We start from the raw sequence: 17,175 nt of genomic DNA, 5'->3' as shown, positions 1-17,175 counted from the left end.
AATGCTGAATGACCCTGTGGACTAATTAATGAATGGGCGGTTCTGAAACCTGAACCAAACTGAGAAGATATAAAACAATATGAAATACAGGAAATGGCGTTCACACTATGGAGGCTGCCTGACAAGCTGAGTGTGTTCCTTATTTCTCCCACCTCCAGGGAATCAGGATTTACTTTGAGTTGTAAGTTTCTGTTATTTTTCTCCCTTTTATATTATAACTGTTTTGCCGTGTTGTGTGTCCCCCCTCGGCGCTTACCGAGGGGGTTCGATCGTCCACTAGCGTCCCCGGGGTCTGCCAGTGCCCCAGGGATGTGCGGCTTCTTCAGAGGGTCACTTGTTCCAGTCAACCTGTAAAAGTAAAAAAAAAAAAAGGTTAAAAACACTTAATATAAACATTTATTAATAAAAAGAATTAATTAACCCCTAGGCGCACCAGGACGTTATAGTACGTCCCCGGGGCTAGATGCTTAGCGCACGGGGACGTTCTATAACGTCCTGCTTCTGGCACCGTCTAGTACAGCTGACAGCCTGCGCTAACACCCGCGATCGGAGCCGGCTCCGATCGCGGGTGTTAACCCCTTACACGCCGCGGTCAAACATGACCGCGGCGCTGTGGATCGGATCCCCCGTGCCGCTTACCGGGGGATCCGATCCACTTCTGGGCAGCTCCGAGGACTGGCATGTGCCCCGGAGCTGCCCGGTCTCCATGGCAGCCAGACCCCTTCCGGGTCTGGCTGTAAACTGTCTGAGCATGCGCAAGCTTGCTCAGACAGTTTACACTGCTCTACAATAAAATAGTATTGTAGAGCAGTGTATTGAACTTAAACCAGTGATCAGAGCATCACTGGTTTAAGTTCAAGTATGTATAAGTAAAAATATGCAAAAACACTTAACACTACACATTATAATAAATAAAAAATAAATACATAAAAATATAAGCCCCTAAAATGTCACTTTCCCATAAAAACACTTAATAAAGTATAAAAAACACAAAAAACCCCGCATATTTGGTATTGCCGCGTCCGTAACAATCTGTATAATAAAACAGAATCGTTACTGGACCCGCACGGTACACGCCGTAGAAAAAAAACCGCAAAAACTTTCCGAAAAAAGATAATTTTTAATTATACCCTATCAAAAAATGCTCTAAAAAGTAATTTCAAAAATGTTATGCACTCCAAAATAAGCCCACTAAAAAGAACAACTCTTCTCGCAAAAAATAAGCCCCTAACTAGATTTGTCAGCCGAAAAATAAAAAAGTTATGCATATGAAAAGATGGTGATGCTAAAATGAACAAGATTTTCTCCAAATTGGTTTTTATTCAGTACAATTGAATAAAATACACAAAACCCCACATATTTGGTATCCCTGCGTCCGTAACAATCTGCATAATAAAACAGAATCGTTATTAGATCCGCAAAGTGAACCCCGTAAAAAACAAAACAAAAAAAAGCTCCAGAAAAAAGATCATTTTCAATTAATACCCTATAAAAATGCTCTAAAAAGGGATTTAAAAAATGTTATGCACTCTAAAATAAGACCACTAAAAAGAACAATCCTTCTCGCAAAAAATAAGCCCTTAAACAGATTTGCGAGGCAAAAAATAAAAAAGTTATGCATATGAAAGACGGTGATGCTAAAATTAACAACATTTTTGCCAAATTACTTTTTATGCAGTAAAAATGGGAAAAAAATAAAAAATCTATATAAATGAGGTCTTTTTGTAATCGTGGCGACCCATAGAATAAAAATAATATACTATTTTTATGGTATGGTAAACGGGCAAAAAAAAAAACCCATAAAAATCTTCCTGAAAAGTGATGATTTTCATTTCCTCCACCAACAAAGAGTTAATAAAATCTCACCAATTAGCCTATAGATTCCCCCAAATTACGTACCAGAAAAGTGCATCTCATGTGGCAAAAGAAATAAGCCCCTATAGGTCCACATTAAAAAAAAGAAAAAAATTATAGCCTGTACAATGTGACATAGAAAATCTGCTCTGGATGGCGCCTCCTTCCCTTCTATGCCCGGCCGTGCGCCCATACAGCAGGTTACCACCACATGTAGAGTATCCGTGTACACGGGAGAAATTGGGTAACAAACTTTGTGGAGCCTTTATTCATTTAATCCATTGTAAATGTTTAATTTTCCACCCAAAATGGGTGTATTGTGAAAAAATATTACAATTTGCAGACTGCACCTCCATTTTGTTTTAACCCCTATAAAACACGTAAAGCGTTAACAAACTTCTTAAAAGTGGTTTTTCATACGTTGAGGTGTGTAGTTTCCACAATGGGGTAATTTACGAGTCTTACTATTATTTAGGCCTCTCAGTGTCAATTAGAAGTTGAGCAGGTACATCTAAATGCGGGTTTTGGTGATTTTACAAAAAATGTGAAAAATGATACCTAAATTCTGAGCCTCATAACATTCTAGTAAAATATGTGGAATCTTAAAAAACCATCCTACATAAAGCAGACATTTGGGAAATGTAAGTTATGAATTTATTTGGGAGCTATGACTATCTGCATCAAAAGTAGAGAATTTAGAACGTTGAAAATAAAGAATTTTTCCAAATTTTTTCCAAATTTAGTTTTTTTTCATAACTAAACACAAAAGATATCATCCAAATTTTTAAACTAATTTGAAGTACAATGTGTCACGAGAAAACAATCTAAAAATCCCCTGGATATCTCATAGCGTTCCAAAGCTATAACCACTTATAGTGACACAGGTTAGATTTGAAGAATGGGGCCGCGTCCTTAAGGCCAAAATAGGCTGTGTCCCCTAGGGGTTAAATAAAGTTAAAGTCCCATAAACACAAACATTCCCTATACAAATCTAATAAAGTAAAAAAACACAAAATCACCAGAAAAAACCCCACATATTTGGCATCGCAGTGTCCTTAACAATCCATACAATAATACAATCCGTACCAAAAATGTACATTTTTCATTAAATCCCTTCACAAAAATTTTCTAAAAAGTGATCAAGAAAAGTTATGTGCGCCAGAATGGTATCACTGAAAAGGACAACTGAACACGCAAAAAATAAGCCCTAAACCAGCTCTGTCAACCAAAAAATACTAGCGTTATATCTCCGCAAAGATGGCAATACGAAAATAAATGCGATTTTCTCTGTATTAGTTTTTATTCAGTAAAATTGTAAAAATATATTAAAAAACTATATAAATGAGGTATCACCATAACCGTAGTGATCCATAGAATAAAGATAATATAGTATTTTTATGGTACGGTGAATGACCCCAAAAAATACAAGAAGAAAGGAAACCAAAATTTACGATTTTTTCCTGCATCGATTTAAGAGTTAATAAAATCTCATCAATAAGCTAAAGACCCACTTAAATTAAGTATTTGTAAAGTGTATTTAATTTCGCAAAAAATAAGCCCTTATGTGTCCAAATTTCCCAAAAAATAAAGATTGTATAGCCAATATAAAGTGACAATGCATAATCTGCTCTGAATGGCGCAGCTTCCCTTCAATGCCCTGGCGTGTGCCCATGCAGCAGGTTACCACCACATATGGGGTACTGTTAAACTCAGGAGAAATTGAGTATCAAACTTTGTGGAGCGTTTTGGTATTTTATCCACTGAGAATTTGTACATTTTTTGAAAAACACATTCTTTAGCCAAAAAATGTAAAATCCAAAATTGCATCCGATTTTGTTTTATCCCCTGTAAAATAATTAAAGGTTTTTTTATGAAAATTTGAGAAATCGTACCTAAAGTTCAAAGTCCCATAACATCTTTCAAAAATGGGAGAATGCATTAAAAAACAGATACATAAAGCAGTTATGTAGTTTTTTGCTGTTATGACTACGTATGGAAAAAGTAGCACATTTTCAATTTCAAAAATCAAGACTTTTTCCAAATCTTCACCAAATATCTGTTTTTTTTCATAAATAAACTCAATGCATATCACCAAAATTTTTCAACTAACATGAAGTACAAAGTGTCACAATTTCAAAGTGTAAACAATTTCAAAATCACTTTGATATGTTAAAGTGTTCCGAAGTTATTACCATTTATAGAGACACAGGGCAGATTTGAAGAAATGGGCCGTGTCAGGAAGGTGAAAAGTGGCTTCAGCGTTAAGGGGTTAAAAGCTATTCAATTGCATCTTGTGAACGTGGTCCTAGGCTGCATTCACACTTGGTTTTGCCAGGTTTTTTAACTTTTTTGATTTACTTTAGAGGTTAATATCGGGCAGCTGAGTCTTTGTTTTTTTGCAACATTTTATCAAAAAGTTGCAAAAAGTAAAAAAAAAACAAGTAGCAAACTCTTCTGCAACCCCTTCTTAAGTTTTGCTTATGCCTGTTCAGGACTGGAGTTTATTTGTGACTTTTTTAACCACAACTTGCGACAAAATTGTGACTTTTTCATAGGTTCACATCTTAACCCGCTTGTTTTCAGCTTAATCACCAGTTTAGATTTTTAGAATCTGACATGTGTCACCATGATTGGTTATAACTATGGAACGCTTTAACATATCCAGGTGATTTTGAGACTGTTTTCTCAAGACACATTGTACTTCATGATAAAATATGGCAAAGGTTCGGAAAAATTTGTAATTTTTCATTCAATTTGAAATGTTCTGCTTTTCAGGCACTAAGTTAAACTACCCAAAAAGCTTTATAACATCATGATGGCCTGTGCCATTCAGAGCAGTGCACACAGGCAGGTCTGTGCAGCACTACTCTACCTGTTCACTCTAAAAATTACATTGGTGTCTTATGTACATATACTCAAGTATAAGCCGACCCGAGTATAAGCCGAGACCCCTAATTTTACCACCAAAAACTGGGAAAAACTACTGACTCGAGTATAAGCTGAGGGTGGGAAATGCATTGGTCAAACCCCCTTCCCCAGTATATGGCCAGCCAGCCCCCAGTAGTATATAGTCAGCCAGCTCCAAGTAGTATACAGCCAGCATTCCCCCATGTAGTATATAGCCAGCCTGCCCCCATGTAGTATACAGCAGCCCCTAGTATTATACAGCCTGCCAGCCATGTAGTATACAGCAGCCCCTAGTAGTATACAGCCAGCCCCATGTAGTATACTGCCTGCCCCCATGTAGTATACAGCAGCCCCTAGTATACTGCCTGCCCCCATGTAGTATACAGCCTGCCCTCACAGCCCTTACAAGTTTTTTTTTTAAGTGGGAATTTTTTTTTTTTTTTAAATAGACTCATGTATAAGCCAAAGGGGATATTTTTCACCACATTTTTTGTGCTGAAAAACTCGGCTTATACACGAGTATATACGGTATATTTGTATTATCAGAGGCAATATTAATTTATACTATTTTAATGAAAATTTTGTTATGCTTTAAAGAGCCCCTGAGATATCAGAACAAATAAAATCCCATTTCAGAAATAAACCCATCAAGGGGTACAAGACGCATTTTACTTTTGTAAACGGACGTGTCTGTTTTATAAATTGAGTAATGTGTTCTGGGACTTATGTCAGGTCACCTGAAAACAATTTCATCAAAAACTTCCCTCCAAAAAGCTCAATTATGCTCCTTCCCTTCTGAGCCATACAACATCCTGGAAGAATGTGTACATGCTAGTTTTATTGTAAAAAAAATTCCCTATTTTGTTTTAATTCATCAGAGAATTAAGTGAACCTGTCACCAGCAATGTCATTTTTAGCTGGTGTCAGGTTCTAATGGCCTATGCTATACCGATTTTAAAAATGCCTTTGTCAGCATTCTAAATCAGTAATTTAGCGTATTTTTTGGACTATAAAGAAGATGGGGAAAAAACTGGTGCGTCTTATAGTCCGAATGTAGATGTGTTCCGGCGTCTCAGCCCTCCACTGCAGGAGGGAATGGAGGATGGCACATGGCAGTAAGCGCAGGGGCAGTGTGGAGCTCAGCTCTAGCAGCACACTGCTCTGAACTCGGCTCAACACACAGCTGCCGTCTGCTGGTTTCTGTGAGCAGTGGAGCTCAGTAATCACATTCAATGCACACTGACTGACACCACTTCCAGGTTATCTGATGAAGGGAAGCAGAAGCCACTCCCCCTCAGCACGGAGCACTCACTGTGACTGATGCCGGACAGATCACTATCTTCTCCCAGAGTCCCAGCATCAAATAACACTAAAGATGGGACAGGAAATGTGACCAGTACTTCTCTGCTCCTGTGCTGTTCTCACAGGTGTGTGAAACTGAACAATTCCCAAACAGTGCTTGTACAAGGTCATATGAGCTTACAGTCTATGTTGCCTCCTGTGTCCTCCTCCTCCTCCTCATAGATTGTAAGCTCTTGTGACCATTGTACAAGCCCTGTCAACTCCTGTGTCCTCCTCCTCATAGATTGTAAGCTTTTGTGGCCATTGTGCAAGCATTGTCACTGCCAGTGCCCCTCCTCCTAGTAGATTGTAAGCTCTTGTGACCATTGTACAAGCATTGTCACCCTGCGTCCTCCTCCTAATAGATTGTAAGCTCTTGTGACCATTGTACAAGCATTGTCACCCTGTGTCCTCCTCCTCCTCATAGATTGTAAGCTCTTGTGAGAATTTGTCACATATACTCATACCTATACAACCCTGGTAACTCTTGAGACCCCCTGACTACGTGTCAACATAATTCTATAATTCCCATCACTAATTCTGCCACCAACACTGGCTGAGCTTGATGCTAGCCAAGCCCTAGCCAAATCAGTGTTGGGTCAAAGTAACAACACTTCCCCCCCAACCACCAAGTGTTTTGTATAGGGCTGTATCTAATAGAACACTTGTAGTGTCAGCACGGGAGTCATCCTTCAGCATCAGGTAACCGTGTCCCATAAAATGTCCCCTAATAAAGTGTCCCCATTAATTCTTCCCGAACACAGTACACTATTAAAACTTCACCAAATGTCACACAATGACTCCTAATAAAAGTATCCCCTACACAGTCCTCTTAGGCTACACTCACATGAACGTGTGCCCGCCGTACCATAGCACGGCTGGCAAACATTGATCCCCGGGAGAGGGGGAGGGGGCGAGGGCTGCTCGCCCCCTACCCCTCTCCAAAGTGAAACATGGCTGCACGGCTCCGTACGGCACCGTTACTTTACTGTTACTTTATTAAATATTTTAGCACACTATTTGGGGGAAAAAAAATTTCTTATTTTTCTTATGGTCCAGTGAGTCTTATAGTCCGAAAAATACGTGTTTAATTGACATTAACTGGTTCCCTGCCAGCAGCGTATGGGGAGTCTTGGTAGGATGGGAAAGAAGCTGCAGCCTGTCACCAACTAAAATTGACATTCCTGGTGAAAGGTTCTCTTTAAATGGGTTAACCAGCTTACCAAAAGCTATTGTGAATAGTTTATGGGGTGCATTTTTTTAAATATGGGTTGACGGAGTGTGGAATGTTTCTAAAAAATTTCCTAACATCGTATTAAAATAAAATAAAAAAAATTATGCCAACGTAAAACAGACAAATGGTCAATATTTTGTTGATTAGATTGTCTGATAGTGTTTAGGATGACAAATTTTTCAAAATCTCCACCAAATTTTCATTATTTCACAAATAAACACAAAACATATGAACCAAAATGTACCACTAGGGAAAAATACAGGTCACTAAAAAAAGCCTCTCAAAATCAATTGGGCAACTGTTCTAAAGGTGTAGCCTCATGGCAGTCCCAATGGTAAAAATAAATTATGTCCTTAAGGTGTTTATGCAAAACACATTTTGCTAGTTACAAAACGTGTTCATCTTTAATTCTGATGCATTTGCTCAGCATTTATACAATACTTTTTAAAATTGTGCTTTAAAACCAAACAAATCTCTGCACATTAAAAACACAAATCAGTGATTTATTGTACAAGCAGGATAAGAACAAATACACAAAATGGGACTACTCTTTGTCTTTAATATTAAACTGTAACTGCTAAAACAAGGAAAAAAGGGAAGAAATAAAAAGAGAAAATGAGTCATTACTACCCTTTAAAATACAAGGGGATAGGAACATAATACACTACAAACTTGTCTAGGTCCCCTCTGATAGAAAAGAGTGTAATGAATTAACAGTAACATACAGAGTTCTTGCTTGACCCCAGCCACAAATCAATCTTGTGTGACCTGTGCTGGGTGACCAGGTTTTCTATTATTTATAAACACTATAAAGTCCATTTTTTTTCTTAAGTTCTAAAAAAAACCAGGTCCAAGTCAAGTTTCCTTATTCTTCTCTGGTTCGAGGTGTTACTGCCAGGTGTTAAGAAGATCCTTTCTAGGGTTTCTTTTAGTAAGCAGACATTTACATAAAATAATCTGCTCTGTTGGTATCGGTCACATCAACAATAGAGGATGTACATTAACTTCAGTATTCTTTTTATTACATTGCTAACCGTCAAACCGTTATAATGTTGAAAGCACAACATTTACACATATGGGTTTTCATTGAGGCGATTTCTGCAGCAGCAACAATTGGGGCTGAACACTGCACACTATGTTTTTCTTTAAAGAGAAGACAATAAAATCAAGTCCCTCAATTTGCTTCACTTTGCTACGTGTAACTTAGTGTACACATACAAGCCATGGGTCAAACATGAGGGAAAATGCTCCAGCTAACCACCCAAACTGAACAGGCTCCTGGACTGACATACACAGACAGGGCTGTGTTGTCTGCCATTGTGGTCTAAAGAAATAGACTACCTATATTAAGTGCGGGTTGTTGCACGGTTTATTGTAAAAACATAGAAAGAACTGCAATGTGTGAACTGTTCACTTGCGCCTAAAAAGTGTCTGGGAGAAAAAAAAGGTCAAGAGGCCTTTCAACATGGTTTATATGATTCATTAATATAAAGTAGGTAACAGCTCAATGCACCCACTTTCAGTGTCATTCAAAAAGAGAAGAGACTCCTTTGTAAACCCTTTCTGCCGTTTCCTACCAGAACATTATCAGACTTTTACACAGAAAGAGCTAAAATTCATCTCCATATCTTTTTACTCCAGTTAAAAAAAAGAAGTTACAGTTCCTATTTTGGGTCTAACACCTTGTTTTGGGTGTGTGATCTTAGGAGTCATTTGCCCATCTCTAGGCCTATTCCTCTGCCACAGAAATCATGGACAGTATAGTATATGTTCCCAGTAGTTCAAAATTTCCATTTACACACGGGAAGGGCTCTTGGGAGAAAGAGGGCAGTGCACAAGTCCAAGTGAAAAAATGTTATATTCACAGTTTAGCGCTTGCCCCATTATAGTCAGAAGCCATCTATGGTTTCAAGGTAGGGCATCTTGTGTCACTTTAATCTGACAATTCCCCTTCCGAGTCCTCTTTTGCTTTGGTCAGCTCTTCATGAACTTCTCTAACCATGAGTATACGAGTTAACATGCTATCCAATGTGCCTGGATCAATAGGCATTGTTGAGAACCACATGGGGCTGTTGGGAACACAAGAGCGTTCTGGCTGAAGGTAGAAGACATCGCTGCGCTGCTTCACACTCTCAGAGCTGCAAGAAGAAGAAAAGATTATAAGAATCATATTTAGTAATAAATTATGGTGGCACATAAATGGAGGGCTTACATTCCCAAATGTATACAATGGATAATGTAGGTGTTGGCTTAGTTCAGCAGAGCAGAAAAATGCGTTAGTCTGCCAAAGTATACTGTCGCTTCTCTCTCCAATTCCTGCATAGTAGGAATATATTGCAACTGACCACAATAAAATTTGGTTTTAAAAAATTGCATCTACATCCATTATTCATTTATATCAACATCCAAGCTGACACAGCATCCTATTTAGATGACCCTATTAATGGGAGAAAGTCTCTAACGGAACAATCTTGTTTAGAATCTTTCAGCAAGTTTGGAGCTCCACGCTCAGTGACATTATCTGCAAAAAAATGTTTGTCCCCCCCTGTGTATTTAACGTTCCTTTTGCTGCATACTTTGGTGAATATACACGTGTGGAATGTATGAACTCCTCACATCTTACTGATTTTAGGAAAGTGTATTTTCTTTATATAAAGTATTCTGGATTCAAACATATTTTAGAGGAAATTTCGAATTTTCATGCATTTTATTAATGTTTGCTGCAAAGTTGCATGAAGGTTGCAGTATGTATAAATGTAAAAGTTATTTTTGTATACATGGTAGATGGCTATTTCTGAAAAAAATTGGATTTTAACAGTATAGGACAGTGACGGCAAACCTTTTACAGACTAAGTGCCCAAACTACAACCAAAATCCACTTACTGTATTTACTGTGAATTGCCAGCATGGAATTTTGTATAGTAACTTATTGCTGCCTGTTCTTCCACACCTTTCAATTGTCTTGCCCCATTGAGGCCACCAATACAGATGACAGGAGGGCAAATTCAGACTATTGTAGGTTCTCTGTAGGGTCTTTCTGTAGAGGAAGAATGGTGGTCCAGCAGGATGACCTCCAAAGATAATGCAGCTCTTACCCTTCTTACTTTCCCTACAGTTCCAGGCAATAATGAGTACCATCTCTTAAGTTGCCTGGTACAGCAGGAAGATTCAGTGTTTGGTGAACTCTGTCCTTGGACAATGGCCTGAGTTCCCGCAGAAAGGGCTCTGATTGCCACCTCTGGCATCCGTGCCATAGGTTCGCCACCACAGGTATAGGAGCTTCTTACATTGTGTGTAATATATCTTTAACAGATTTTTAAACACATTTGTGGATTGCAATCAAATATGGCATGGCTTTTGTTTAACCATTTTTGGGAGAGTAAATTCTTGTTGATGTTGTGTATGGTGGTATCTAGATATACATACTCACTTTGTCTTATAATTTAAAATGCCTATTTGTGCGTAAACCTCTGCTTTGATGTGAGCTTTATGTAAAAACTAATGTTTTCATGGCAATTTCAATGCATTTTTTATTGTTTGTCACAAAGTTACATGAGGGTTGTACAAGGCTGTCAACTGTTATTCAAGGCAAATGCAATCGCCTTTCTAGCTTAAAGCAGATATTTAGTTATTTCCGTTTTAGTGATGTTATGATTTATTCATTTGAACATATTACTATAAGGCATTTCTGAACTCTACACGTGTTCATCGATTACATTTAGGAGAAGTTCCCCATATATGAGTAAATTCATACAGGCAGTTCCTGTGCTTGAAAATTCATAGAGATTCATAGTGGAGCATCGGATTAATTTTAGATTTTTACATCTTCAGTGTGGGAGTTTTGGGATTGTACCATCTCATAGCAAAACATTTTCTGGCCATTAAAAGGGATTCTTGTAGAAAGATTCTATGATCGTGTGACCAGGTCTCTTCTAACAATAATCCAATCAGGCATATTTTGGGGCTGAAACACACTCTCAAGGAGAGTAAAACAGAAAGGAAAGTAGTTACCCATTTCCAAAATTGTACGATGGGGGGACACACCCAGTACATGTGCCAGAAATCAGCTTCCAGGGAGCTACATCATGGACAGGCAGTGTGGGGTGCACGTCCCATTCTGTAGAGACATATTGGAGTGAGATATGCCTGGTGTACTATATAGAGTTGTGTCTCACTGAGGGGGAAACCTTGAGATTGGAAGAAAGAATCTCCTTATCCGTCTCATCCTGAAGAGAAGGGATGAGTATCCTCCATCTGCCAGTACCCACAGTGGGGAATGCTCAACATTTTGTGATATGAGGTGCGTGTATACAGTCGAGACCAAACCTCTTGGGCCTTGTGTTTTGTATACGTAAATCAGTGGGTATTTAGAAAAGGGTGGGGTTGCACTAGGGAATTGTGCTGACACAGCATGTCGCAATTGGAGATAGGGGCATATCAGCTACGGTAGCAGTAAAATGAGTTATGGATTTGGCTGCGTTCCAGACCTGAATTGCCATTTTGTGCACTGGTTATAGGGGTAGCTGAAGCCATGGGGAGCCCTCCAGTATGGACCACAGAGTCTGTAGCTTGTAGTCTGTATTGGCATAGGTGGTGCTCGGAGTTGGGGAGATGATCTCCCTATACCCAATGGAATATATTTGTAGATGCCCTGCTAGGTAGTACAAGTAGAAGTCCGGAAGTGCCATACCAGCCTCTGATTTTGGTCGCTGCAGGGTTGCCATAATAAGTTTAGACCTAGAATTCCCCCAGGAATGCAGTTCCTTAAAGAAAGTTTTTGGTATCGGGATCGCAGAATGTTAAAGCAAGTAGAGACACTTGGGTAGGATTATCATTTTAACTAAATTTATATGTCCGGCTACTGATAGAGGAAGGGATTTCAAGGCTTTGAATTTTGTTCTGCCGAATGTCAGTAGGGGGTTCGTAATCTGCTGTAATGTGTGCTGATGAGTTTTGAAGATGAGCATTCCTAAATATTTAAAGGATGTGACTGCTTTTAGTCCCGAGATGAAAGAAGGGACTTGACATAGTAAAATACCCATTGGCATGTATACTGATTTGGTCCAGTTCACCTGTAAATGGAATGAGTGCCAAATTAATCAATGATAGCAATAGCTCTTGGTAGGGAAGTGGAGGGATTAGAAATGAACAGTATCATATCGTCTGCATATAGACCAACTCTATCCTTCCTGGGGCCTATGGATATACCTGTATATACAGTGTCACTGCGAAGTTTAAAAGCAAGAAATTTTATCCCCAGTGCGAATATCAAGGACGACAGAGAACAGACATGCCGGGTGCCTCTACATATGGGGAATTCCGGGGAAATATCTCCATTGATCAGTAAATTACTTTTGGGGGATTGATATAAAATAGAGACCCATCGGCAGGACCGGGGTCCAAATTAAAATTTTTGAAGACATCCCATTAGAAAATGCCATTCTATTCCGGGTAGAAAGAAGTTATATCTCACTACAATATATCTGCTCGATAAGTCAAACATGTGCTTACTGAACGTTGTATTTCCAATGTTAACTGTACAACATTTCTTATATCCAATAAATATCTTTAAAAAAGATAACAAAATCGAAGGCCTTTGTTGTGTCAAGGGAAGCTAAGACCCAGTCTTCGTTATATTGTTGGCGGATTTGTGAAACTACATGAACCTGTCTGTTGTTATCTGTGGTGGACCTACCAGGCATGAATTCTGATTGGTTGGGTTGTATGAGTGAGAGTGTAACCCTATTTAATTGTGTAGAAACTTGTAATCGGTGTTCAACAGGGTAATGGGCCAGTAGGAGCCACAGTCTAATGGATTCTTCTCATTTTAAGGAGTAAGACTATGGTAGCTTCTATTACGGTGTCAGGGAGAGTCAAATTTTATGTATTTTTAATAAAAATTTTACACTTTGAATCAAAATTGCAGGAAGATGCCAAAGACGGATAAAGATTCACTACGATAGTGTTGAATGATTTAAAGCAATTAGTGTTCAGGAACAGTTCTCACATTGTAGTCTAGCCACTTACCATTTGGACAAGTAAAATTCATACAGTCTGACTGGGCACCTGAGGGGGTTATCTGTGTTTTCTGCCATTTCCATGACAAACTGTCCATCTTCTTCGTCTAACCTCTTCCTTTTGCCACCTGCCAATTTCTCTGCAAAACATTATAAATATTTCTTGTTATAATACTGTATGTATGACCTGGAAACCTGGATGTGGATGACATGGAAAGCTACTTCTCTAAGGCACTCACATTCACTGAGAAGCTTTAATATCACCTTACAAGAAATAATAGATGAGCAGTGACCAGCACTGGTGGGAATAAAGCATTTGCTTTAAAACCAAATTTAAAATAGAAAGGTTAGATTAGGAGAGAATAGGGGAAGGGTCAAAAAGCCTGGTTTGGGAAATGTTTCCTCTATTCATGTGTACTTGCCAGCTAAAACATACTGATTTATAGCTGAATGCAACTTAGAAGCATACAATAGCACTGGACTTGTATAGAAACTTCAAAACACACCATGCTCTAGTTCAGACTTCGGGAAAGGAGGCATGAAACGCAGGTATGTGGTCTTGGTGTTGTATTTTAGAGTTTTTGTACGTCTCATAACATAGGCAAACGAAAGCTGCTGGTGTTCAGTCACAGTCTTCAGTTGGAAGAATTTGGTGGTGAAGAAGAGTAGGGTATTGAGAAGGATAATAGGCGAGTAGGCACCCAGTTGCTTGCACTCCCATAAATGTTCCTCTTCAATCCTCGAAAATATGAAAGCTGGAACAAAATAAAACAAGTCAGCTAAAATTAGGTATGCTTGAAAAATACACATAATATATAATATGGTGTGTCTGTTCAATTGCCTTACCATTGGGTAACACAGGTGGGTTCCAGCTTTTCAATAGCTTTGTAAGTTCCATCATAAATCTGGAATAGGGTTCTGTAAAAATATTATCTATCCTTCCATTCTCAAATAGATACTAGAAAAACAGAGAGAGCATGTGAATGCAACATCAACTAGCATCAGGAAAGAGAACACAGAATATATAAAGTGAGTGTGTCAAAATGTTGTAGATGAAGTAACATATTTCTGGGATTCCCATAAGTATTGAAGGGATGCTGACATTGGTGCCATTAAATGTGAGTCTACTGGAAGCCTTCCACAGAGAGGCTGTGCCTTTACACAACTGCCTCATGCTTGCCATTTCATTCTCAGTCCCCTCTGCTGTGTTAGAAACAACGCGACCTAGCAGAAAAGAAACCCTTGAAGCCATGTTGAAAAGTCTAGTGTCAAACGTTTCCAAAAGAGTGGATTCTGGAACAGCAATAAATTGGTGAGTTTGTGTACTTGTGTGCCCAAAGTGTGTGCAGTTCATGACAAATTTGACAGCAAATTTGCACAAATATCAAATGTATTTATCCCAGAAAAAAATACCAAATTGTCCCAAATACCTGTTGAACACCAAGGCACAGGTACAGGATGCTATCTGCATTGTATTTCTCTCCATTTGGCCGACGTACTTCATGGATAAACTGGCACAAGCCATAACTAAGTTCAGCAAAAGTGCATGAGAGAATCTCTTCTTTTAGCTTCACAGGTCGCACTGTGAGAAAACAAAGTGGTAAATAGGAAAAAGCAACAGAGAACATGATCTGAGTTCCGATAAACATATAATTTACCTCCAAACTTAATGTCTTCTGGTTCTTCCTGCGAGTTTTTCCAGCGTACCCAATTCTTCCAGGCATTTACACCATACATGTATTTTAACGTAGAACCCAATGCAGAACATCCAGGGTAAGATCCTTGCATAAGGTTTCGTGGATCAACAGCAACCACTGATTTTTTGCGTCCCTTTAAAAGAAAATAGGGAAATGATATTGGATTAAAAAATTATGTGAAATGTAGTAGGGAAAATGGCTAATATCAGCTACTAGTGAGAAGACACCTCACTGAAGGCGAGTAACTAAAAGACACCTAATTTCTACAAATGGTGAGACAGTCAATAATAGCTGGTAAGAAATACAACATTTATATTTTATATGGCATAGTTAAAAGTGAATACATGAGTTTGGTTATTTTTTCCAGATAAAGCAACACAGCGTGTACTCACCCGGCGTTTTGGCTGAGGGAAGCCATCCCGATGTTTTCGTCTTCCTCGGGTCCGGCCTAAGAAACTTGAACCTTTACTTAACGGGTCAAATGCTTCTGTGATTGGTTAAAAAAATAATTATTTATCTGATATATATATTAGAAATTAAAATAGACTATTTCACTATTACAACACAAGATTAATGAGAGCAACTCCATTGATAAGCTGCACTGGAGGCAGCTGAAAGCACATTCACTTGAATGAGAGTCTCACTGCAGTACTCTGCATCCGGCTGTGTCAGAACGCCAGATCTACCTATGATCTAGCGGGTGGGCCATTTATATGGATACAACCAAATAAAATGTGAATGGTTGGCGATATCAACTTCTGTGGCAAATTACTATATGGAAGGGGGAAACTTTTCAATATGGGTGTTGATCATGGTGGCCATTTTGAAGTCGCCATTCCGGATCCAACTTTTTTTTTCCAATGGGAAGTTTGATGTTCTACAAGAAAAATAATTATATGCCTAGTTTTAAAGTAACTTTATGCTTTATTCTTTCAGTTATTTACAAGTTTAGGACTACTTATAATGTTTCCAAAGTGCTGCCCATTGGGCATTGTCAATGCAACCCTCTTCTCCCATTTTTGACACACTGATTGCACCACCACAGAAGAAATGCTAGCACAGGCTCCCAGTTTCAGATGCTGCACATCTCTTATCTTCATAGCATAGACAATTTCCTTTAAATGACTCCAAAGATAAAAGTCTGAGTGGGTCAGTTTGGGAGATCTCGGTGGCCATTCAACTGGCCCATGAGAAGCAATCCACTTTCCAGGGAACTGTCCATATAGGAATTCTCAGACCTTTGGGATCATCTGAAGGCAAATATCTATGCTGTGAACATACGAGAGGTGTAGCATCTGAAACAACGGATACTGGAAGCCTGAGCTAGAATTGACAATCCAACACAATGGGCAGCACTTTAAACACATTTTATAATTGGTTAAAAACTTGTAAATAACTCATGAAAGAATAAAAGAAAGAAGTTACGTTAAAACCAGAATTTCTTGTGAAATTCTCAATAAGGCTACATTTGTCCCCTTCTTTCTTTGTTCTTTTCAGGAAGTTAATTCTGACATGGTAGAATATGCTCCCAGTCTTTTCTTACCTGGACACTGCTGATTCTTTAAAAAAAAAATCCCTGTGATATTTAAAAGTGTCAGGACCTTTGGCATCAGAGATGCATTCTGAGCTCACAAACTTACCTGTTATTAGAGTAAGGATATTCTTAACCCCTTCCCGACATTTGATGTAATAGTACTGCATCGTGGGAGGTGCGTTCCCGCAAAATGCAGTACTATTGCGCCAAACTTCTGGCCCCGGCTCCTGAACGGGGCCAGAAGCTGCGGGTGTCGGCTATATATTATAGCTGACACCCAGCTCTAACACCCGCGATCGGAGATTTGACAAGAATCTTTACTTTTACTTTACTTTAAAAGTAAATAAAAAAAGTTCAAAACATTAAATTAAAACATTTATTAATAAAAAGAATTAAATAAAGTTAAAGTCCCCTAAACACAAATATTCCCTATATACATGCAATAAAGTGAAAAAACGTGTCCGCGTCCGTAACAATCCGTACAATAACTCAGAAACATTATTGGGCCAGCTCGGTGAGTGCCGTAAAAGCAAAACACGAAAAACTCGCCAAAAATGTACATTTTTCATAAAATCTGTTCACAAAAATGTT

The 17,175-nt window shown here is 38.7% G+C and overlaps 1 protein-coding gene across 1 annotated transcript in view; it reads right to left on the bottom strand.

Annotated features, from left to right (window-relative positions):
• Positions 1-7,818: 7,818 nt before the first annotated feature.
• ZMYM4 (zinc finger MYM-type containing 4) overlaps positions 7,819-17,175 on the bottom strand; it is a 45,913-nt gene continuing 36,556 nt past the window's right edge. The window contains 7 exon segments of the mRNA XM_072136853.1: positions 7,819-9,474; positions 13,364-13,493; positions 13,860-14,108; positions 14,200-14,311; positions 14,784-14,969; positions 14,971-15,183; positions 15,443-15,537. Of these exon segments, the coding sequence (XP_071992954.1) occupies positions 9,270-9,474; positions 13,364-13,493; positions 13,860-14,108; positions 14,200-14,311; positions 14,784-14,969; positions 14,971-15,183; positions 15,443-15,537 (1,190 nt within the window). The 3' untranslated portion in view covers positions 7,819-9,269.

Source organism: Engystomops pustulosus, chromosome 2 (genome assembly GCF_040894005.1).
Source record: "Engystomops pustulosus chromosome 2, aEngPut4.maternal, whole genome shotgun sequence".
Classification (NCBI taxonomy): domain Eukaryota; kingdom Metazoa; phylum Chordata; class Amphibia; order Anura; family Leptodactylidae; genus Engystomops; species Engystomops pustulosus.
This window is presented reverse-complemented; position numbering and strand designations above follow the sequence as displayed.